We start from the raw sequence: 25,205 nt of genomic DNA on the forward strand, positions 1-25,205 counted from the left end.
AGGAGTTAATGGAGACTGGCTGGGGAAGGTTTTCAGCTCTGTATTAACTAGGCCTATGACTATGAGATAGGCACATTTAATTTCATGCAGTATTTTAAAATATGTGTATGAGTTATTCTGACAGTTTAATGAATGGTGTTTCACTGAGAGAAAAAAAAGGAAAACCTCAAAAATGGTTTGCTATGAGGATTATTTTTATTGTGCCATTGAGAATACATTTGCAACAGAAAATAAATTAGGCTGTTTACCAATTTACAAAGCACTTCCCAAATACATCATCTACCCTCAGCCTTTTGCTCTTGAGTTTCATTTGCCCATTTACAGATGAAAATCAATGAGTTCTGAAAGTGAGATGAGACCTGCTGGAGTCAAATGCCAGAGTTTGCATCTGAAGCACTGGACTCTGCCTCTTGTGACTCCAAACTCCTCCAGGCTTTGGGAGAATGAGTCCTGCATGTTAAGTGCTGAGTCTGGGTCTCTATATCTAAATGGTGAGATGACCTGTGTGGACTTGGAGCATGTGACTCATTTCTATTGCTATTTCCTTGATTATGTAAACTGGTGGCTTGTGCCAACAACTCTGTACTCGGAAGCTCTAAGCTTGGTCCCCCCATTGGCTGGCTTCGTTTCTTTTTGGGAGAGGAGTTTTTATCAACTTGCAGAGCAGTGCCTCTCTAGCAGTGCCTCTCTGGCAGTGCCTCTCGGGTGTGAAGTAGCTGGAGTTCGAGTTCCCCCAACCCATTGACAATGACAGCAGATGAATTGGTTTTCTTTGTGAATGGCAAAAAGGTAAGCAGAAGCTGATTTTTCTTCTGGTTTCCCTGCTCCCTGGAAGGGATGTTTGTCCTCTTTATTTTGGGTTCTCACTCACTCGTTTGCCTTCTCTCTCTTCAAAGCTATTCCTGAATTTGGGGTATCATTGGGGAGAGAAAACCTTCTCAGGTCTAGAACCCAGTCAAGATCTTCATGGGGCAGAGGAGCAATGGGGAGGGAAGAGAGAAGGGTATAAGTGAGCACTCCCCTCGCCCGTGCTCCCAGCCTGTAGAGATGCTGGCACCAAACCGAGAAAGGTGGACAGAGTTCTCGGTGAGATTGGAGGTCACCCACCCCACCTCTGTTTCGGTGTTTAATCAAATGTATCCTAAGGCTTTTGTTGCTCTCCTTACTGAGAAAGGGAACAGGAATGTGTTTTCTTGCTAATCTTAGTGTATAACGTGTACACAGCTTTGATTCTGAAATTTCATCCATATCAATGTAACAGCTAACTTGCGTGAGGACATATATTGACATATTGTGGCAAGTCACAATTCTTGTTTCCTAAAGGGCATGGGTCCCCCCACCCCACTCTTGGTTATATGTATAAATATTGCAAACCTCTTACTTTGATAAAAATTGCCCACTTGGATCAACTTCACTGGTGTGCATAGGAACCTAGGAAAAGTGGGGATGGAATGGGGCAGAGGAGAGTCTTATGACATGGGTACCAGTCCTTGCAACACCAGAAGGGTAAGAATCTTTGCAGACTTTAATGCAGATGAGGGAGAGAGCTGTAAGCACATCACATTGTCTCCATTGTCGTCCACTTGCCCTCCCTCCCTCCACTGGTGCTGAGGTGCTCGCTTCAGCTCCTTGATTGTGAATGAAATGGACAGTAAAAGGGTAGCTGTGGTTGCACACTGTGAATGGCCATGTGGATTTTATGAGAGAGGATCAAGCCCAGGAGTCAGAGCAATTTTGTTTTGCAATATTGGCAATTCTAAGTTGAGAAGCTAGGTGACTTTGAAGGCAGTTTTCAAGAATTAAAATGCAACTAGTGCTTAAATTGTCAGGGTGTGTTTGGGTGACTAGCAGGGGAACGCTGTGAGCTGTTGCAATGTAAGGGGCTTCCAAGGCGGTTGGATTCAGTTTCAGTGGTTTCAGCGGGTGGCCCTGGGGAAGGAGGCCACCCGTGCTCTTCCTGGTGCAGAGTGGTTTCTCTGTGTTGACTTCCTTTCAGGGTTGGCTTCTGAGAGCAAACTAAGAGGTCGGGCAAAGCTTCCACATTGATGGTTGTAAGATTCCTGCAGCCAAGAATTCCAATAATACTGTCACAGGCAGCAGTTACATTGGAGAGATTTAAGAAACAGTTGCCGAATAGGTTTTCTTCACATATTACTTACACAGAGGCATCTTCCGTGGCATTTTTCTAAGTGATTTTTTTAATAGGTGAGCAGCTGGGTTCAGTGACTTAACTCAAAGGTTTGATTGTTTATGAATCCATCAATTCATGTGGGACAGTGCAAGGTTCTTTCTTTGCGGACGGTAGTGTATACATGTCAGTGTTACTGTCTCAATTTGTCCCACCCTCTCCTTCCTCCGCTGTGTCCACAAGTCCATTCTCTGTGTCTGCATCTCTGCTCCTGGCGGTCAGGGTTGGGTGAGGTGGGGTGGGGTGCGCTGGATTCTTGTCATTCAAACAGTCCCTCTCTGGTTAGTGGAGATGTTGACCCCTGGAGAAGTCTAGAAAGCTCTGCATGGAGGGTACAGCTGAAAGTGTCCAGGAGTGATCCCCATGAGAAGCAGCAGTCAGTGATAAGTCAACACCCAGTCACTTACCCACCTATCCCCATGTTATCAACATTTACAAGCTCCTCCCAGGCCTGAGCCTATGGAACACACATGCATGAGAGGAACACAATCTCCAAGACCAGGCATTTACCATTTGGGAGCTAATGAACGGGTTGGCAAAGTGGATTGTGATCAGGTAAATTATCATATTCCAAAACGTATTTCACAGACAAGTATCCCCACAAGATGCTCTTCTTAGATATTCTTAGACCATTTTGTTGGCACATAGTAGGTGCTCAATTAATGTGGAAAGGATGAATAGATGGATATCAAAACCCTGAGAAATCCTGTGCTAAAAAAATTTATTTTTCAAACTTTGAACTTTAAAAGTTAAACTTAAAAAAAAGTTAAACTTATAAGGAAGTTGCAAGAAGAATACAAAGAAATGCTTGCTAAATGAATGCTGACAAAATGATATATAGGTACATAGATATATAGATCTATAAGTACATAATGTTATATGTTTAAATATGTAATTAATTGAAATGAACATAAAAAGTATAAAATTTTCTTTTTGTACCATTGAGGATAAATTTCAGATATCATACTCCTTTCTCCCTTAAACTAAGAATAAGGGTATTCTTACATAACCACAATCTATTTATCAGTTCCGTTCAGTTGCTCAGTCGTGTCCGACTCTTTGCGAACTCATGAATTGCAGCACACCAGGCCTCTCTGTCCATCACCAACTCCCGGAGTCTACCCAAACCCATGTCCATCGAGTCGGTGATGCCATCCAACCATCTCATCCTCTGTCGTCCCCTTCTCCTCCTGCCCCCAATCCTACCCAGCATTAGGGTCTTTTTCAATGAGTGAACCCTTCGCATGAGGTGGAGTTTCAGCTTCAACATCAGACCTTCCAATGAACACCCAGGATTGATCTCTTTTAGGATGGATTGATTGGATCTCCTTGCAGTCCAAGGGACTCTCAAGAGTCTTCTCCAACACCACAGTTCAAAAGCATCAATTCTGCGGCGCTCAGCTTTCTTCACCGTCAAACTCTCACATCCATACATGACCACTGGAAAAACCATAGCCTTGACTAGACGGACTTTTGTTGGCAAAGTAATGTCTCTGCTTTTAAATATGCTATCTAGGTTGGCCATAACCTTCCTTCCAAGGAGGAAGCGTCTTTTAATTTCATGGCTGCAGTCACCATCAGCAGTGATTCTGGAGCCCAAAAAAATAAAATCTGACACTGTTTCCACTGTTTCCCCATCTATTTCCCATGGAGTGATGGGACCAGATGCCATGATCTTAGTTTTCTGAACGTTGAGCTTTAAGCCAACTTTTTCACTCTCCTTTTTCACTTTCATCAAGAGGCTCTTTAGTTCTTCTTCACTTTCTGCCATAAGGGGGGTGTCATCCGCATATCTGAGGTTATTGATATTTCTCCTGGCAATCTTGATTCCAGCTTGTGTTTCTTCCAGCCCAGCATTTCTCATGATGTACTCTGCATATAAGTTAAATAAGCAGGGTGACAATATACAGCCTTGACGTACTCCTTTTCCTATTTGGAACCAGTCTGTTGTTCCATGTCCAGTTCTAACTGTTGCTTCCTGACCTGCATACAGGTTTCTCAAGAGACAGGTCAGATGGTCTGGTATTCCCATCTCTTTCAGAATTTTCCACAGTTTATTGTGATCCACACAGTCAAAGGCTTTGGCATAGTCAATAAAGCAGAAACAGATGTTTTTTCTGGAACTCTCTTGCTTTTTCGATGATCCAGCGGATATTGGGAATTTGATCTATGGTTCCTCTGCCTTTTCTAAAACCAGCTTGAACATCTGGAAGTTCACGGTTCACATATTGCTGAAGCCTGGCTTGGAGAATTTTGAGCATTACTTTACTAGCGTGTGAGATGAGTGCAATTGTGCGGTAGTTTGAGCATTGTTTGGCATTGCCTTTCTTTGGGATTGGAACAAAAACTGACCTTTTCCAGTCCTGCGGCCACTGCTGAGTTTTCCAAATTTGCTGGCATATCGAGTGCAGCACTTTCACAGCATCACCTTTGAGGATTTGAAATAGCTCAATTGGAATTCGGAGGCCTTACAGATAGCTGGGAAGAGAAGAGAAGCGAAAAGCAAAGGAGAAAAGGAAAGATACTCCCATCTGAATGCAGAGTTCCAAAGAATAGCAAGGAGAGATAAGAAAGCCTTCCTCAGCGATCAGTGCAAAGAAATAGAGGAAAACAACAGATTGGGAAAGACTAGAGATCTCTTCAAGAAAATTAGAGATACCAAAGGAACATTTCATGCAAAGATAGGCTCAATAAAGGACAGAAATGGTATGGACCTAACAGAAGCAGAAGAGATTAAGAAGAGGTGGCAAGAATACACAGAAGAACTGTACAAAAAAGATCTTCATGACCCAGATAATCACAATGATGTGATCACTCACCTAGAGCCAGACATCCTGGAATGTGAAGTCAAGTGGGCCTTAGAAAGCATCGCTACAATCTATTTATAAAAATCAGGAAATCTAGTGTTACTATATCATTATTATCAAATCTACAGACTTTACGCAGCATTATTCCAATTTTCCTAAAAATGTAATTTATAGCTTTCTCTCCACAACCCCAGGACCCAGGATCATGCCTTGCACTTAGTTCTCAAGTCTGTTTTTGTTGTTGTTGTTGTTCAGTCACTAACTCACCTCCGACTCTTTGTAACCTTATGGACTGCAGCATGCCAGGTTCCTCTGTTCACCACTATGTCCCAGAGTTTGCTCAGGTTCATGTCCATTGAGTTGATGATGCCATCCAACGACTGTCTCCTCTTCTGTTGCCCCCTTCTCCTCATGCCCGCAATCTTTCCCAGCATCAGGGTCTTTTCCAATGAGTTGGCTCTTTGCATCAGGTGGCCAAAGTATTGGAGTTCCAGCTTCAGCACCAGTCCTTCCAATGAATATTCAGGGTTGATTTCCTTTAGGATTGACTGGTTTGATCTCCTTGCTGTCCAAGGGACTCTCAAGAGTCTTCTCCAGCACCATAGTTCAAAAGCGTCAGTTCTTCCACACTCAAGTCTTCTTTATGGTCCAGCTCTCACATTTGTACATGACTACTGGAAAAACCATAGCTTTGACTATATGGATCTTTGTTGGTAAAGTGATGTCTCTGCTTTCTAATACTCTGTCTAGATTTGTCATAGCTTTCCTTCCAAGGAGTAAGTGTCTTTTAATTTCATGGCTGCAGTCACCATCCACAGTGATTTTGGAGTCCAAGAAAATAAAATTTGTCACTGTTTACACTTTTCCCCCATCTATTTTCTGTGAAGTTATGGGAGTAGATGCCATGATCTTTGTTTTTTGAATGTTAAGTTTTAACCCAGCTTTTTCATTCTCCTCTTTCATTTTCATCAAGAGGCTCTTTAGCTCCTCTTTGCTTTCTGCTATTAAAGTGGTATCATCTGCATATCTGAAGTTGTTGATATTATATTAATAGCAAGACACAATTGGAAACATTGGCGATATTACCATGGTTTTGACAGAAATGTCATATTTGGGAATATACGTGAAATAAAGTAAGCCTTAATTAACAAATATCTTAAAGAGAATAACATGTGTATTTTATGCCAGCTACTCTCAAATATTAAAGGCCATACAGATAACTTTTGGAAAACCTGCAAAAAAAAAAAAATCCATGCTTTAATACTGTGTTAAGAAAACTTCCTGTTAACAAAGCTGTCAGTGAGATTGCTTGAGCTCCCTGAAGTTTTATCTTTGCATGTGGCATTAGAAGTGACCCACCTTCTCAGAGATGGGCACATAAATGTCTTTATGGTAAATAAAATAATTATGTTGACTGGTACATAATGCTACCCCATCGTCTCTGTAAAAGACAATAGATGAACCTTCTTTCTCTTTTCATTGTGGAGTCAAGAGATCCATTTTAGCAGAATACCAAGATACCTGGTGGCAAAGTCTTTGGGGAATCTTGATTCTTAGTGCAGGAGTATAGATAAACAGAGAGATGATTAGAAATCTATCAGTCACTCTTGGTCAAATGGCAGAAGACAGTGCAAACAGCGTTAGAGCACAACAGACATCCGTCTACCGCTTAGTCCAAGTGGTATTGGGTAACAGGGCTGCCTTAGATTTTTTTGCTGGCTGAACAAAGAGATATTTGTGCCATTGCTCACATTTCTTGTTGCACTCATATCAACACCTGAGGAAAAGTGGGTTATACACTTAGAAAAAAATTGCAAAACAGCTAAAAGATGTAAGGGAAACAGACCCTTTAAATAATCTGGTTAGAGTCCATCAGTAATAGGCACTTTTTTTCAGCTTGCTATACAGAGGGTTATCATCATCATAGTATGCATTATTATTCTTTTCCTAGATGTCAAGGTACATGTGATATGTATTGCTCTTTGCTCTAAGCTGACTGCTAAAAGCACATGTACAATGTTGGAGCAACCATTTGATATAATTCATAATATAGCTTATAAAATGTTTACCCATCATCATATACTTCTGTGTTTACTTTGTTCCATTAGTTAATTACCTCCCCCATAATGAGAATAACTGGGTTTTCCTGGTGGCTCAGACGGTAAAGAATCCACCTGCAATGCGGGAGACCTAGGTTCAAACCCTGGGTTGGGAAGGTCCCCTGGAGAAGGAAATGACTACCTACTCCAGTATTCTGGCCTGGAGAATTCCCTGGACAGAGGAGCCTGGCAGGCTGCATGGAGTTGCAGACATGACTGAGAGACTTTCACTTTCACTTTCAATGAGAATAATTAGGCAACTCTTTTCCTACAAAAAATAAAAAGAGAGGGAGCCCTAGCACTGAGAGACTTGTGGGTGGGGAGCAACCACTCTGGCATCAAGGGACAAAGATTTTGGTCATCACTGCTTTCTTTTCAAAGACTTTGTTTGATCAGAAAAGGGAAACGATGGTGGAAATAGTCACATATTGAGGCATAAGGAAGTCATTCTGGCTTATCCATGAATTAACTTAAACTTTATCCTAACTAGGAAAGCCTGTTTGTGACCTATTAAACATATGTTGTACATCTGCTTTAACAATAAAGAAAAAACTGGTCTGCATTGACCGGAGTGAAACTGTCCATTTTAAAGATAAAATGCCTCCCTTCCAAGAACACCAGCGCTGGTGCTCCTTGGATGATAAGCCTCCTTTTGCAGGTACCAAGGCTTTCCTGACTCCCTGTGGATGTGCTGACCTGTCTTTTTTGAAACTATGAAGAGATGTAGTCTTGTCATGTTAGAGGTTTTTTTTTTTTTTTTTTTTCTGACAAGATATAAAGCTTCCCAAAACCATGCTTTTCTGGAACGGTTTTTCAGAACTATAAGAGAGACTGCCTCCTGAACTGTAGTCCTCAGTTTGGCTCAAATAAAACTCTCTTTTATTATTATTATTGTTGTCATTATTATTATAGATTGATTATTGATGATATCTGTCACCAAGACATATCCTCAGGCATTGGCAAAAGGCTCCTGGGACAGGCATCATCTCTTCCCGCGTAAGAACTACTGTTTTATGTTGACCAATCATCCTAGTTTGCCCTGGACTGAGATATGTCAAGGCTTTAGGGCTAAAATCAAGACATCTGGAGGCAAACTGGGATGATCAGCCACCCAACAGGTGGAATTTCATCTCCTGCTTGAATGGAGGCTGTTGTGAGAGGGGCGTTGCTTGTCCTGCCAGTCTTCGGTTTCTCTAAGTCATTTCTGTACCAAGCGCATCTGCTTTTCTCCCTCCTTGTATCCTTCAAGGGGTATAGGGAAAGTGACCTACTTCAGAGAGGCTAGCTGAGTAGAAGACTAGAGAGAATGCTGGTGTGTGTGTGTGTTTGTGTGTCAGAGAGACAGGGAAACAGAGAGCTGGGAGGGGCACTGGGCTGCTGGACTTTAGAACCCGTTGGTGATATCAGGTAGGTGATATGCATGTGTGTTTATACCAGGAGTTAATGGAGACTGGCTGGGGAAGTTTTCAGCTCTGTATTAACTAGGCCTATGACTATGAGATAGGCACATTTAATTTCATGCAGTATTTTAAAATATGTGTATGAGTTATTCTGACAGTTTAATGAATGGTGTTTCACTGAGAGAAAAAAAAGGAAAACCTCAAAAATGGTTTGCTATGAGGATTATTTTTATTGTGCCATTGAGAATACATTTGCAACAGAAAAAAAAAATTAGGCTGTTTACCAATTTGCAAAGCACTTCCCAAATACATCATCTACCCTCAGCCTTTTCTCTTGATGTTTCATTTGCCCATTTACAGATGAAAATCAATGAGTTCTGAAAGTGAGATGAGACCTGCTGGAGTCAAATGCCAGAGTTTGCATCTGAAGCACTGGACTCTGCCTCTTGTGACTCCAAACTCCTCCAGGCTTTGGGAGAATGAGTCCTGCATGTTAAGTGCTGAGTCTGGGTCTCTATATCTAAATGGTGAGATGACCTGTGTGGACTTGGAGAATGTGACTCATTTCTATTGCTATTTCCTTGATTATGTAAACTGGTGGCTTGTGCCAAGAACTCTCTGTACTTGGAAGCTCTAAGCTTGGCCCCTCCCACTGGCTGACTTCATTTCTTTTTGGGAGAGTTGTTTTTGTCAACTTGCAGGGCAGTGCCTCTCTGGCAGTGCCTCTCGGGTGTGAGGTACCCGGAGTTCGAGGACCCCCAACCCGTTCACAATGACAGCAGATGAATTGGTTTTCTTTGTGAATGGCAAAAAGGTAAGCAAAAGCGATTTTTCCTCTGGTTTCCCTGCTCCCTGGAAGGGGTGTTTGTCCTCTTTATTTTGGGTTCTCACTCACTTGTTTGCCTTCTCTCTTTCTTCAAAGCGATTCCTGAATTTGGGGTATCATTGGGGAGAGTAAACCTTCTCAGGTCTAGAACCCAGTCAAGATCTTCATGGGGCAGAGGAGCAATGGACTCCTCTGGGAAGTCTGGGAGGGAAGAGAGAAGGGTATAAGTGAGCACTCCCCTCGCCCGTGCTCCCAGCCTGTAGAGATGCTGGCACCAAACCGAGAAAGGTGGACAGAGTTCTCGGTGAGATTGGAGGTCACCCACCCCACCTCTGTTTCGGTGTTTAATCAAATGTATCCTAAGGCTTTTGTTGCTCTCCTTACTGAGAAAGGGAACAGGAATGTGTTTTCTTGCTAATCTTAGTGTATAACGTGTACACAGCTTTGATTCTGAAATTTCATCCATATCAATGTAACAGCTAACTTGCGTGAGGACATATATTGACATATTGTGGCAAGTCACAATTCTTGTTTCCTAAAGGGCATGGGTCCCCCCACCCCACTCTTGGTTATATGTATAAATATTGCAAACCTCTTACTTTGATAAAAATTGCCCACTTGGATCAACTTCACTGGTGTGCATAGGAACCTAGGAAAAGTGGGGATGGAATGGGGCAGAGGAGAGTCTTATGACATGGGTACCAGTCCTTGCAACACCAGAAGGGTAAGAATCTTTGCAGACTTTAATGCAGATGAGGGAGAGAGCTGTAAGCACATCACATTGTCTCCATTGTCGTCCACTTGCCCTCCCTCCCTCCACTGGTGCTGAGGTGCTCGCTTCAGCTCCTTGATTGTGAATGAAATGGACAGTAAAAGGGTAGCTGTGGTTGCACACTGTGAATGGCCATGTGGATTTTATGAGAGAGGATCAAGCCCAGGAGTCAGAGCAATTTTGTTTTGCAATATTGGCAATTCTAAGTTGAGAAGCTAGGTGACTTTGAAGGCAGTTTTCAAGAATTAAAATGCAACTAGTGCTTAAATTGTCAGGGTGTGTTTGGGTGACTAGCAGGGGAACGCTGTGAGCTGTTGCAATGTAAGGGGCTTCCAAGGCGGTTGGATTCAGTTTCAGTGGTTTCAGCGGGTGGCCCTGGGGAAGGAGGCCACCCGTGCTCTTCCTGGTGCAGAGTGGTTTCTCTGTGTTGACTTCCTTTCAGGGTTGGCTTCTGAGAGCAAACTAAGAGGTCGGGCAAAGCTTCCACATTGATGGTTGTAAGATTCCTGCAGCCAAGAATTCCAATAATACTGTCACAGGCAGCAGTTACATTGGAGAGATTTAAGAAACAGTTGCCGAATAGGTTTTCTTCACATATTACTTACACAGAGACATCTTCCGTGGCATTTTTCTAAGTGATTTTTTTAATAGGTGAGCAGCTGGGTTCAGTGACTTAACTCAAAGGTTTGATTGTTTATGAATCCATCAATTCATGTGGGACAGTGCAAGGTTCTTTCTTTGCGGACGGTAGTGTATACATGTCAGTGTTACTGTCTCAATTTGTCCCACCCTCTCCTTCCTCCGCTGTGTCCACAAGTCCATTCTCTGTGTCTGCATCTCTGCTCCTGGCGGTCAGGGTTGGGTGAGGTGGGGTGGGGTGCGCTGGATTCTTGTCATTCAAACAGTCCCTCTCTGGTTAGTGGAGATGTTGACCCCTGGAGAAGTCTAGAAAGCTCTGCATGGAGGGTACAGCTGAAAGTGTCCAGGAGTGATCCCCATGAGAAGCAGCAGTCAGTGATAAGTCAACACCCAGTCACTTACCCACCTATCCCCATGTTATCAACATTTACAAGCTCCTCCCAGGCCTGAGCCTATGGAACACACATGCATGAGAGGAACACAATCTCCAAGACCAGGCATTTACCATTTGGGAGCTAATGAACGGGTTGGCAAAGTGGATTGTGATCAGGTAAATTATCATATTCCAAAACGTATTTCACAGACAAGTATCCCCACAAGATGCTCTTCTTAGATATTCTTAGACCATTTTGTTGGCACATAGTAGGTGCTCAATTAATGTGGAAAGGATGAATGGATGGATATCAAAACCCTGAGAAATCCTGTGCTAAAAAAATTTATTTTTCAAACTTTGAACTTTAAAAGTTAAACTTAAAAAAAAGTTAAACTTCTAAGGAAGTTGCAAGAAGAATACAAAGAAATGCTTGCTAAATGAATGCTGACAAAATGATATATAGGTACATAGATATATAGATCTATAAGTACATAATGTTATATGTTTAAATATGTAATTAATTGAAATGAACATATAAAGTATAAAATTTTCTTTTTGTACCATTGAGGATAAATTTCAGATATCATACTCCTTTCCCCCCTTAAACTAAAAATAAGGGTATTCTTACATAACCACAATCTATTTATAAAAATCAGGAAATCTAGTGTTCAGTTCAGTTCAGTCGCTCAGTCATGTCCGACTCTTTGCGACCCCAGGAATTGCAGCACCCCAGGCCTCTCTGTCCATCACCAACTCCCGGAGTCTACCCAAACCCATGTCCATCGAGTCGGTGATGCCATCCAACCATCTCATCCTCTGTCGTCCCCTTCTCCTCCTGCCCCCAATCCTACCCAGCATTAGGGTCTTTTCCAATGAGTCAACTCTTCACATGAGATGGCCAAAGTATTGGAGCAGCTTCAACATCAGACCTTCCAATGAACACCCAGGATTGATCTCCTTTAGGACGGATTGATTGGATCTTCTTGCAGTCCAAGGGACTCTCAAGGGTCTTCTCCAACACCACAGTTCAAATCATCAATTTTGCGGCGCTCAGCTTTCTTCACCGTCAAACTCTCACATCCATACATGACCACTGGAAAAACCATAGCCTTGACTAGACGGACTTTTTTGGCAAAGTAATGTCTCTGCTTTTAAATATGCTATCCAGGTTGGCCATAACCATCCTTCCAAGGAGTAAGCGTCTTTTAATTTCATGGCTGCAGTCACCATCAGCAGTGATTCTGGAGCCCAAAAAAATAAAGTCTGACACTGTTTCCACTGTTTCCCCATCTATTTCCCATGAAGTGATGGGACCAGATGCCATGATCTTAGTTTTCTGAACATTGAGCTTTAAGCCAACTTTTTCACTCTCCTCTTTCACTTTCATCAAGAAGCTCTTTAGTTCTTCTTCACTTTCTGCCATAAAGGTGGTGTCATCTGCATATCTGAGGTTATTGATATTTCTCCTGGCAATCTTGATTCCAGCTTGTGTTTCTTCCAGCCCAGCATTTCTCATGATGTACTCTGCATATAAGTTAAATAAGCAGGGTGACAATATACAGCCTTGACGTACTCCTTTTCCTATTTGGAACCAGTCTGTTGTTCCATGTCCAGTTCTAACTGTTGCTTCCTGACCTGCATACAGGTTTCTCAAGAGACAGGTCAGATGGTCTGGTATTCCCATCTCTTTCAGAATTTTCCACAGTTTATTGTGATCCACACAGTCAAAGTTTACTATATCATTATTATCAAATCTACAGACTTTATGCAGCATTATTCCAATTTTCCTAAAAATGTAATTTATAGCTTTCTCTCCACAACCCCAGGACCCAGGATCATGCCTTGCACTTAGTTCTCAAGTCTGTTTTTGTTGTTGTTATTGTTCGGTCACTAACTCACCTCCGACTCTTTGTGACCTTATGGACTGCAGCATGCCAGGTTCCTCTGTTCACCACTATGTCCCAGAGTTTGCTCAGGTTCATGTCCATTGAGTTGATGATGCCATCCAACGACTGTCTCCTCTTCTGTTGCCCCCTTCTCCTCATGCCCGCAATCTTTCCCAGCATCAGGGTCTTTTCCAGTGAGTTGGCTCTTTGTATCAGGTGGCCAAAGTATTGCAGCTTCAGCTTCAGCATCAGTCCTGCCAATGATTATTCAGGGTTGGTTTCCTTTAGACTTGACTGGTTGGATCTTCTTGCAGTCCAAGGAACTCTCAAGAGTCTGCTCCAACACCACAGTTCAAAAGCATCAATTCTTTGGCACTCAGCCTCCTTTATGGTCCCACTCTCACATTTATACATGACTACTGGAAAAACTATAGCTTTGACTGTATGGACCTTTGTCGGCAAAGTGATGTCTCTGTTTTTTTAATGCTCAGTCTAGGTTTATCATAGCTTTTCTTCCCAGGAGCAAGCGTTGTTTAACTTCAGATACCTTCTCCTCCTAATCAAGGAATATGTGGGACTCCTAGTACTGGTTTCTCTAAAGAAACTCTCATCACACGTCTGTGTGTGTCCGTATGTATGCCAAGTTGCTTCAGTCGTGTCTGACTCTTTGTGACCCTATCAACTGTAGCATGCCAAGCTCCTCTGTCCATGGGATTTTCCAAGCAAGAATACTAGAGTGGGTTGCCATGCCCTCCTCCAGGGGATCTTCCTGACCCAGGGATCGAACCCTCATCTCTTATGTCTCCTGCATTGGCAGGCAGGTTCTTTACCACTAGCGCCACCTGGGAAGCCCCTTATGACACATGCTCTCCCCTTAATCACCCCAATCATCCAAACCCTATTGTGCTTGATGATTCAAGAGGAGAAGTGAAACAGATTTTTACAGATTTCCTTCGATGATTTCCATCAGGACCTGGCACTGCACTTTATAAGACAAGCTTTCCATCTTATTGAACATTCTGTTCATGGGCCTTTGATTTGAGACTCTTCGTCCATTTCTAACCTGTGTTAGTGTTGTTGATTGTGATAACCCAACTTAGACAATACTTTGCTATGATCACAGACCGACTGACTGGCCATCTACTGCCTAAGAGTCTACTCTCCAGGAGGCAAAGCCAGAGGTCTGTCCCTGGTGTACACAGATGTTATCCAGCAGCTGAAAATGAAATGACATGCTTAATTTAAAGGGGACTTTGCCTTGATCAGCCCAGCACAGCAGGTGCCACACTCTGTCATGGGTCTGAATGCAGAATTTTAGAATTGCAGGGTGTCAGCTTGCACACAATTTGGCATGCAGCTAATACATTCATCTTATGGAATGGTCAAGAAAAGTACCTTCATTATCATGATATGTTTAACACACCTCCATTAACTGTGCAAATTCTTGGATGAGACAATGGCCAAGTTTGTTTGATATAGTTTTCTTTTATGTTTGTTTTTATAGGTGGTGGAGAAAAATGCAGATCCAGAAACGACCCTTTTGGCCTACCTGAGAAGAAAGTGTATCCTGACTTTAGAGTGCGGATGAGGGAGAGGGGCCACGGGGGACTCATTCTCTGGGCCTTCTGCCATTTGCTAGTAACTGGTCTGGAGTCCATGGAGTACACAGAAAAGAGCACTGGATAGGGCTCTGGATCTCTGCATTTTACCTGCAACTCTGTCACTTGGCAGCTGTCTGACCCCAGGAAGTCATTTGAACTCTGTGGGTCTGAAATTCTCAGCTGCCAAGTAAGAATGTTGTCCTTGATACTTTTCAAGGTCTCTTGCATTTAAGACTCCAGTAACACTGGGGTTTAATACTGGGCGTATAAAACAAACAGCTCCAAAAGGCCCTCCTTAGCCCTGACCAGCTTCATGGCCTTCCCCCTCCCCACCAGGAAGAATGGGTGTGGGGTGGGGGCCTGCCTCAGCAGACCTTGGTTATTACAGGAATGGGCTTCCCATGAAGTCTTTCAAGCTCCGCAAAGGGAAAGGGAAAGTCAGAGGAGGGGGTGTTCTGGGGGAAAGGGATGCCTGAGGTGGGCATCATGCAGAGGCACCATCTACTGAGGGAATGGCAGGTGCTGGGAAGCATGGGGTGGGGGACTCCTGGGGGGTGGGGTGTTGCTCTGCCCCCAGTGTGGGGAGGGCTTCTGTAAGATCCCACATCCCTTTTGTTCTTTCATAGTAGGAAAGGATTCTGAGACCCTGGCACAAAAACAACAGTAAAGACAATAGGAGCTAACATCTAATGGACACTGACCATGTATAAGCAGAGTTCAGATTTGTGTAAGCTATCTCGCTGACTCCACAGCGATCCCTTTGACAGAGGAGGAAGTGAGGCTGGATGTGTTCAGGCACCTGCCTCTCCCACGTCAGGTATTCTGCACACATGCTGGGAGACCTGGACTGAAGCCCAGAGCCATGCTCTGAACCTCCCACCCACCACTGGAAACTTTCTAGGGGTCTGCTGTAGAGTGATGCCCATCCCGACCTCTGTCAACAAACCCCTGTGGCTCCCAGAGGTGGGGATATCTCATGGCTCTTTCCAGTGACATATTTTGAAACAGCAAAAAGGTGTCTCTGCACCCACGGAAGCAAGCCCGATATCCATGACTTTCCTTCTTGCTCTTTCACCTCCTATCAGAGAGTAGCTGGCTCTAGTGTACTTTGTCCTGGATTTTTGACCTGGAGCAGGCAGGTCTGGAGGTTCACAGCACATGGACCTGATAGTGTTTTTGTAGAGGTAGAGTCACTCAGTAGGATCAGGGAACTGCATGAAACTCCATTTCCAGCCCATCTACCTGGGTAGCCTGGGAAGAGAGGCTCATTCTTAGATTGCTGGAGTCAATTTTAGTTTTCTAATAAGGTTGTGAAGACACAGCAGGCTCAGAAGTTCCTGATCACAGCATTGGTTGGTTTAAATGCCAAATCTCAAATAAAATCCAAACCTGAAAGATGACTTCATGTAAATATGAAATCCTTGTGGCTTGTTGCTGCTTGTGTTGAGAGTTTATTTGTCAGAGTTCCAGGCAAGAGAGAAGACTCTAACCTTGACTTCTACCTTGGCTTCCAGAAAGATCCCCAGGCTAGCAGAAGACCTCTAGACTACTTTGGGCTGCTTCCTTTCATCCTCATGAGCCCCTAGAGTGATCTCAACTGCTGATCTCATAGATCCAGACTAGAGAAAGGAAAAACTCTAGATCTAGAGAGCCCTCTTCAGCTGTACCTTAAAAGAGGCAGCAGCGCGGTGAAGGAGGAGGCCCCAAATCTGGAATCAAAGGACTGTGTTTGGGCCTGTTCTAACATTCAAAGTAATTGATTGTTACCTTGCAGGGCGCACATTACGTCTTGGCTTTCAGTCTCTCCTCCTTCTTTCCTTCCTTCCCTCCCTCCCTCCTTTCTTTCTTTCTCTCTCCCTCCTTTTTTTCTTTCTTTCTTTCACTTCACTGTTTCTTGTAGCAGTTCCTGCCCTACCTGCTAACCAAATTATTGTGAACATTAAACATGGGTATGGGTGTTTTCTAAGTAGAAGATGCTCTATCATTGTTAGTTATTAACTTTACCTTAAAATTAGGGAAATAACCAGGAGATAAGAGACTCAGCTCTCTCCATCTTCAACAGGAAGCTGAAAGGCTTAGAGGCCTGGGGCCCTGGGGGAGAAGCAGCAGTGGAGCTTGTGTGTCCCATGGGAAAGAGGCCACCATAATTGCTGTTCTCCAAAGCAGCCTATTAGTTAGGCACTTTTCAAACTTCAAAAAGTATCAGAGTCTTAATTTCTCCCAGAATGTAAGAGATGTCTCCAATATTGGCTTTTGACCTCAAAAATATCCTCATTTTAATTTCCTTTCACATATCCTATGGGATGGATATTCAGAAGCCCTTAATCCAGCTCTAATTTTGGTGCCCGGACTTTATCAGTCCAAGAGGTTTGGAGAGGAAATGAGGGAAGCTGAACTCAGCAAGTCCCATGCTGGTCTGAGTGGCTTCATTGCATGCCCAGCTTGGGTGATGTGAGGATTGCCCCACATGCTCCATCTTTGAGGCACCTGATTCACCTGCCCAGTGAGTTCCCCAGTTTGGGGGCCTGTTAAGACCACACCTAGAAGACTGTGATCCCAAGAAGATCTCCAGGTCTAGAGAGCAGTGGAGCTCCAGTCCCAGGGGATGACACATGGGTGCCAGGGCCTTTCCTCCTCTGCAAGTGGAGCTGGCCCCATCCCTGCTGCCCCGGGTTGCAGGGCAGCCTCTCTGAGTGGGAGGCCGTTTGGGCCTGCTGCCTCCCGGGCTGAGGGGCCTGAGCCTGTGTGTGGATGGATGGCTCTTGCAGCTCAGCCCAGGCATTTCCCAGCAACCCAACAATGACTTTTTCCTTTGATTTCATATTCCTTAACCCTTGACCTTCCAGTGGGGCTGAAAGGAACCAAGCTGGGCTGTGGAGAAGGGGGCTGTGGGGCTTGTACAGTGATGCTCTCCAAGTATGATCGTCTCCAAGACAAGATCATGTATCCTTTGCATGCTGGCTGATTGCCTTTGGGGACTAGGATGCAGGGGTCAGCTTTTGAGTGACGGTGTGTCTGTGTGTATCTGTGTGCATGTGTGTGTCTGTATGTGTGTGTATACACACATGTGGGTAAACCCCTGTGTTCCTGAATAGGCTTTGATCATGACCAGGGATATAATAGAATGATGTCTTAGGGAGCATCTTCCTGGCTTTTAAATATGGATAAGATTCTCCACTGCTGATAAAATGAGCTTTCTAAACTTCAGACTCATTTCATATCCCATCAAATCCTTCAATACGCCTCCATTGCCCCCAGTCTAAGTCTAATTTTTTTGCTCAACATGTGAGGTCTTTCAATTTGCCCCACCTTTCCTCTCCATTTTTCTTTCTCTCCATGGGTCCAGCACTCCGCTCATGCAGAAACAGTTATGAACTACCAGTGCTCCATGTCCACTCATTTCTTGGTCTCTGCACAAGCTGCTTCTCATCTTGAATGTCTTTTTTCAAGGACTTCTCTACCTGACTAACTCTTATTAACACCTTAGGACTGGGCAAAATATCACCTCCTCCAGGAAGGCTTCCTTGACCTCCTAAGATTGAGTTAGGAGCCCTTTGTGCTGGTTCTTTGGTGCCACATGCATAGCCCTCCTGCAACTCTTATCATAAGATATTTAAACTGTATCTTCACACTGGTTTCTGCTTTCCTGAGTTGAAGGCAAGCTATTAAAGGACAGAAATTTTGTCTGATTCACCTGTATTTCCTCAGCCCTCAGCAGGGTGTCTGGTATAAGGTTGGCCTTCAGTAACTTATGTTGGTTGCATGAGTGAGTGAGAGATGAGTAAAAGGATGGAGGTGGGGAAGCTCTAAGGGCTGTTCACCTGGGGGTTTTGCCTCCCTCTCCACACAGATGAATGGGAGAAATGGAGGTGAGTGAAAGCAGAGAAGCAAAAGTGACAGGAGGTTCTGAAATTGAAGTGGCTAAGGGCTTCCCTGGTAGCTCAGCTGGTAAAGAATCTTCCTGCAATGCAGTTTGATTCCTGGATTGGGAAGATCCCCTGGAGAAGGGATAGGCTACCCATTGTAGTATTCTTAGGCTTCCCTGGTGGCTCAGACAGTAAAGAATCTGCCTGCGTGCAGGAGACTTGGGTTCGATCCCTGGGTTGGGAAGATTCCCTAGAGGAGGGTATGGCAGCCCACTCCAGTATTCTTGCCTGGAGAATCCCCATGGACAGCGGAGCCTGGTGGGCTACAGTCCATGGGATCACATGACTGAGCGACTAAACACATAGAGAAAAGGGGATGCTTTAGACTTGGGACCTCCCAGAGGCTTCCTCTGAACTCAGCCTCCAGGATCTACCTGAGTAAGAGGCAGCTGAAAGGGCCCCTGACTTCCATGCTCCAGCCCAGAAGCCTAGGGTGCACCAGTGTATGACCCCACAGGACACTGGAGGGGCTCGGGCCCTGGCCTGGGTGGAGAGATGAGGATACCTGTGGAAAAGAGAACATAATGTAGAGTGAGGAGAAGTGACACAAGCATCACGAATCTCCCAGACCCTGCACACAGGTCCACTCCGATGGCCTAAATGGTCAATGGGATGACCTTAATCTGGGCTTCCAGCCACTTTTCTGCCATTGCCTGCCTGGCCCCCATCTGCTCCTTGCACCATGTTGCTGTGACGACTGTGGAAGGAATTGGAAGCACCAAAACGAGGCTGCATCCTGTACAGGTAACCAGAGGCTCTAACCAAGGCTGCAGACTCGTTCTGGATTGTTGGGATGAGGGTTACAGTCTGAGCCAAGGAGGTATTCTGGCTGGCCACCCCCCTCAATTCCTTGTGCAGGCCAGGGGCTAGCTGTGAGGTGGAGGAGGAGACACCCGTGCCTGAAGCTCCCTCCTGTGTTTGAGTGGTTGGTGACATTGCATGGCCCCGTGGGAACAAAGTGATCAACTGGATCCAGTGGCTGGAGGACTAGCTGTACCAGAGCTGGGGGGAGGAGGGGCAGAGGACCTTCCTCTCTGTGCCCAAGTGTGCTTGGGAAGCCCCCTGCCTTCTCGGATTGAAGATTCCAAATGCTGTGTGCCTTGGATCAAAAGTCCACCTACTCCCCACTCCCTCCCGCAGTAATTCCATTGCACCTCTCACCTCCCACCGACAGATCACCCAGACACAGGCTTGTTAAAATGGTGGTTAGCAAGTGCTGAGTCAGAGACACGTGGGTGTCTGACCAAGGCTTTCTCCCTGATGGTATCAGGCACCTGATGATGGGTTGAGACTGGGAACTCTTTGGGCAAGAGTGGGCAGTAGTCAGGGTTCTGTGGAGTGAGAAACGATGTTTGAAGACTAGGTGGAAGAGGGTCCATGTGGGAGCAGAGAACAGTGGAAGGAAAGGCCGCTGTTCCCAGTACTCACGTTAAACTGAGGCAGGACGTCTTTGGGAGGGTGTAATCACAGAAGGTGTCTGAGCCAGACCCTTTTCTTAATATTCCTTGTACCATATCACTTGAATCTTGCCTTCCTCGGGTCCCTGACATGAATCCTGGAGCCAGGGCTGCCAGTTGAGCAAGCTAATTATACCCCCAGAGGGAGCATCTTGGACCAGTCATGTGGGGTCCGAGTTGGGTGAAGTGGTATTACGTTATCTGTGTGGCTTCGCTTCCTAGGCAGGAAAGTGGCAGGTTACTAAACTTGTCCAACCTGCAGCAGGTGTGAGAAGGTTAATGAGGGCTTGTAGTTTACTTTGAAACAGACAAAAGAAAGAATGAACTGTTTAAACACAGGGATCACATCCGTAGAATCAGGGGAAAGCCCTCCCTTTCCAATGGTACAGAGCCTTATTCCCGATGCACTTCTTTTGTCTCCAGATAAGCTTAGATTCCACTTTCCCTTGTCTGTTTACGTTTTCCTCTGGAATTCTATGACACCACATTCCGCCCCCACCCTCCATGCTGGAACCATGTGCAGCTCCTCCTCAGCTCAGTCCCTAATTGCTGCAACGCCTTGGGCTCTGGCCTGGGCCCAGTCCCTTCTCCACCTTCACACTTTCCTGACATGAGTTTAAGGCCATCTCCATATCTTCAGCTTTGACCTCTCCTCAGAGATCAGACTCCGATTTCCAGCTGCCTACTTGAATCACTAGATGGATGTCTGATCTCAAACTTAACAAAAACTCTATTTCCCCCTAACTTCATTCTCCCCTGGCCTTCCTCCATCTGAGTCAATGGCAAAGCATCTACCCAATTACTCACGACAAAAATCTAGGAGTCCCCTGTGATATTTTCATTCCCCACACCCAGTCCATCCAGAAGTAATAGCTACTCCACCTCCAGACTTTACAATGAAATCTTCACTTGTTTCTCTGTCTCCCCTACTACTGTTTCGTCCAAATCACATCCCCTCCCGCCTAGGCCACATCAGTGTCATGATCCCCTGTGTCTTGTCTTGCCCCCACAACCATTCTCTATTCAACAGCTAGAATGATTCTTTAAAAACACAAATTTGATCGTATCAAGCCCTGCTGAAATTCCCCTAAAGGCTTCCCATCATCACACCCAGAATCACAATCAGAATCCCTAATCCTGGCTGTGAAGAGCTGCAGGCTCTGGCTGCTTCCTGTTCCCCCGGCTGACATCTCTCGTCCCAGGGTTCCACTTGTCCCGGCCTTTCAGCAGATTTTCACACTGTCTGTGCTCAGAGCCTTTTTACTCACTGTTCCTTCTGCCTGGGTTACTCTCTATCTTGTTCCAAATCATGTCATCAAGTTCACCTTAAAGGTCGCTTTATCAGAATGGCCTTTCTGACCACTCCAAATAACCACTAGTCACTCTGGGTCATGTCATCTTCCACCTCGAATTTTCTCCTCTGTTTTTGTCAGTATTTCCCCCAGTAGGATGTGAGCTTCGTGAGACCAGGGACCTCATCTCTCTTCTACATGTTCCATCCCCAGGGCCTATACTATACCTGGCACATAATAGATTCTCAGTAAATATTTCTCAAATGAATGACTATCCGTGCTAAGTGCTGGTGATACAACATTCTAGCAATTTTACTTGACGTAAGTTCCAAGAGAAATTCCCAAGAGATTAAAAAATAATGTAGATGAGAATTTCTTTGTAATAAAGATCTGGCAGGTCTGAATGAAAATTCTGTGACGTTCAATGCTTTTGGTGAATTCTATAGCACACATTCCCCAATTCTTAAGTCTCCATCCATTGGACTTCAAGAACTGCCTTCACTTAAGAATACAGTGGCATTCTAATTTGGAATAAAATGCATTCATTTGGTTGATTTTGGATTGTGGGGTAGTGTAGTTAAAAGAACCTGACACAGTTCTTGCATTCACCACATGTGATCTTACACACGTCCCTTGAATCTCTTAAATCTTCCTCCTCTGTCTTTAGTGAATGATTCTAACTGTTGCTGTTCTTTGAGGGGGGTGTCCTATTAATAACTGCCATCGGTTGACTCCCTACTCTATGCCAGGTGTGATGGCTAAGAGTTTTACATAAATGATCTCACTGAATTCTCAGCGCAGCTCTGGAGATAAGTGTTAGGGTAGTGCTAAACAAACAGGCAAGGTTTAGGGAGGCTTGGTGACCTGGCTGAGGTCACAGCTGGTAAGTGGGGACACTAGGATTTGACTTTGTACAGTGACTTTGTGCAGTGCAGACTGTCATTGTGGGCTGTCTTCAGTTGAGTCACGTAGGGAGCCTGGCAAGGGTTCTGCCTACACAGAACTGTTGCGTGTGTGTCTATGTCATCTGCCCCTGTTAGGAGAGAATCGCCAAAAGTCACGGCTCTCAGTGCGGGTTCTGCACCCCCGGCATCGTCATGAGCATGTACACGCTGCTTCGGAATCAGCCCGAGCCCACTGTTGAAGAAATTGAGGATGCTTTCCAAGGTATGGGCCTTGTGCAGGGCCCAGGAGGCAAAGGGGCAAGTGGGTTTCTGAGGAGGGCAGGGCAGGGGCAGAGTGGAAGCCAGGAGTGAACTAGGAGTTCCAGGCACTTTTGAGGGAAAGGCTCAGGCTATCCCATCATGGTAGCTAAGATTTACTGGGAGATTGGCCCTTTCTTAATTTGAAGAACACTTGGTTGGTTTGAAGACCTTCTGGGTTCTCCTGCCTTAGTGTCCATCTTCCTGCCCTGTCTTCCTGACCCCACTCCGTGCTGGGAAGGGTGACCTTGAGTGGGTGGCATGGGAGGAGATCATCTGGGAAATTGCACAAAAGCCAATGACATGGCATCTGCCCTACAGCTTCCCCAGAGCAGGGTTCCATGGGGCAAAGGACATGTCTGAGGAAGGTGGCCCTGATTCTGAGTCTTGGGCAGGGACTGGCTCCCCACTTTGCCTTCTGTGAATGGGCCCAGGTGGTTGGACCTGATATCTCTTCCTCTGAATTAAGTAGAGAAGGCTTCCCATCCATTAAACTTCTTTCAGTGCATCATTTATTCCAGTCGGTTATATGATGTCCAGTCATATGTCAGGCACTAGACAGGGTACAAGGACACAGGAATGGAAGATAGTCCCTCTTCTCATGGAGTCCATGTTCTGAAGGGGAAGAAAGATTGTAATGTAGTTTGATAAGCTCACTGATAAAGCTTTGACTAGGAGTCACCATGGGAGGACTTAGGGGAGCACTTAATTCAGTCTAAGCATTCTAGGAAGGCTTCCTGGAAGAAGTGGTAGATGTTTGGAAGTCAGGGGTACAAGTAAGAGGAGGATCATTCCAAGTAAAGAAAATAGAATATGTAAAGAGAGCATTTAACTGAGCTGGAAGCAAAGCCACAAATCCCTTAGCTGCCCTGGGGCCAGTGCTGACATTGCAGGTTTTTCCTTGGCCCACAGGAAACTTATGCCGCTGTACAGGCTACAGACCCATCCTCCAGGGCTACCGGACCTTTGCCAAGGTAAGTGGGGGCTCTGGGACAGCAGTGGCCCAGTTCCTGAAGCAGCAACACTCAGGAATCACAGTTGGGAGGGATGCCAAGGGCCTCTGGGTTACAGAGAAAAAAGATAAGATGGCCAACTGGCAGGAACTTCTGCTGTAGGTACCTGGCAAGGGCGCTGGGCTCTGCCATTCTTATTTGGAGTGTGGGGGGAAAGTGGTGGTTCTCGTCAATAGCACTGAGACTTCCTTCTAGGAAAGGCCTGGAGAGCTCATTCCTGAAAGAGACATGCCACCTAAGAGCTAACTTCTTCCAGGGCATTCAGGCTTGACATCCTGCCTTGGTGTCTGGCATGCTCAGCCCATGGTGCAGTTGCTGAATGTGACAGTTAGTAATAATCAGCATGACTCAGCACTCACGTCCCTCCTCCCTTGCCATCCAGGCTGCTTTCTGCAGCTGGCACTCTGCCGGGTTTATGAAACTGCTAATTAGATCTCTAGACAGTGTGTGAAGTCCTGCAGTATTCATATAACTCTGAGTGAGAAACCACAGCTGGGATGAACAGGCACGGATTACATAAATACAGACACACACCTGCCATATGGCAAGGAGGACAGAGAGCTGGCTTCCCCTTTCTTTGCTAAATCTTCCCAAATTTTACCTGATTCCCCAAATGGGTCAAGTTGATCTTAACTCCTATCAAACTGTCTCATCTCAATTTGATTCTGGGTTGAGGGGAGAGTCACAGACTCCTGTGTCTTTCACTAACCTTAGAGTTGGTATAGTGCAAAAAAAGGAGTATTGTGTCCAAATAGTCCAAAAGGGTGGAGGTAGGACCTCTGAGGATGGGAAACAGGACACCCTGGTGAATGCTGTTGATATTGAGGAACCAGGAAGTATGAATTTAAATGAAAGTGATTGAAAGCTTAGATTCAGTCTGCAGACCTGGGTTCAAATCCCATTCCATCACTTAATTGATACATATATTGGACAAATTTCCTGATTTCTAAAATGGGGATTAAAATAATACCTACCTTAAAGTGCTTGTGGAAAGAACTCCTTGTAAAGCTCTTAGAACAGTGCCTGGCACATCCTACATTTTCAGTAAATGGCAACATAAATTATGATGCTGGTACATTTTTTCCCATTACCCAATATTTAATCTTCATGTGCTGCTTAAGCTTCCCTGAGAACCATGGATTGTTAATCTTGTCCGTGTATTTATTTCATAGGAGGCTTTTCAAAGAAAGATAATCTGACCAGCCCTCCTAGTTTCTCAAAAGAGAAGGACTTTTGAGTGTAGCTGGAAAGTATTCTCCTTCTGAGAGTCAGAGTTTTATCATTGTTGAAATGGTTCCTAAGCCCACTCTATAGCCATACCTCCCTCAATCCTGCTGCCTGGCAGCGTAGAACAGAGTCAAGTAGAGCTGGTTGCTATAAGTAGCCCAAGTGACTGGCACACAGAGTATGCTCAGAAGCTCATGCATGTTACTCACTGGAGCCCCCAAGGCCCTCTTCAGAGCCTTTTAACTCTTATTTTACACACAGTTCTAACAAACTCAGTTATCTAGTTTACATGGCCACACTGGAAAAGAGTGAGGAGGGTATGCCATAGGAAGGCAGCCTGTTCACAGCAAGAAATGATAACATCCATCCAGCAGCAAAGAAGGAAATGAGGAATCATAAAAACAATCTTGAGCCTAATCATTTTAGCCTGGGCTTCCCAGGTGGCGCAGTTGTAAAGAATCTGCCTGCCAATGCAGGAGATGCAAGAGATGCAGGTT

At 44.9% G+C, this 25,205-nt stretch overlaps 1 protein-coding gene across 7 annotated transcripts in view; it reads left to right on the forward strand.

Moving 5' to 3' along the window:
* Nucleotides 1–354: 354 nt before the first annotated feature.
* The window catches only part of XDH (xanthine dehydrogenase), a 70,277-nt gene continuing 45,426 nt past the window's right edge, over nucleotides 355–25,205 (forward strand). For 4 of the 7 annotated variants that reach the window (XM_081590334.1, XM_081590338.1, XM_081590336.1 and 1 more), the window contains exons 1-6: nucleotides 9,184–9,308; nucleotides 14,495–14,552; nucleotides 17,438–17,534; nucleotides 19,153–19,261; nucleotides 22,307–22,433; nucleotides 23,381–23,442. In XM_081590334.1, coding sequence (XP_081446460.1) covers nucleotides 9,267–9,308; nucleotides 14,495–14,552; nucleotides 17,438–17,534; nucleotides 19,153–19,261; nucleotides 22,307–22,433; nucleotides 23,381–23,442 — 495 coding nt within the window. In that variant the 5' untranslated portion in view covers nucleotides 9,184–9,266. Of the gene's footprint in view, nucleotides 790–9,183; nucleotides 9,309–14,494; nucleotides 14,553–17,437; nucleotides 17,535–19,152; nucleotides 19,262–22,306; nucleotides 22,434–23,380; nucleotides 23,443–25,205 lie in introns of those variants that run through there. The other 3 variants (XM_081590335.1, XM_081590339.1, XM_081590337.1) reach the window with 2 other exon arrangements.

Source organism: Giraffa tippelskirchi, chromosome 4, assembly GCF_054371585.1.
Source record: "Giraffa tippelskirchi isolate mGirTip1 chromosome 4, T2T-mGirTip1v1.2.pri, whole genome shotgun sequence".
Lineage (NCBI taxonomy): Eukaryota > Metazoa > Chordata > Mammalia > Artiodactyla > Giraffidae > Giraffa > Giraffa tippelskirchi.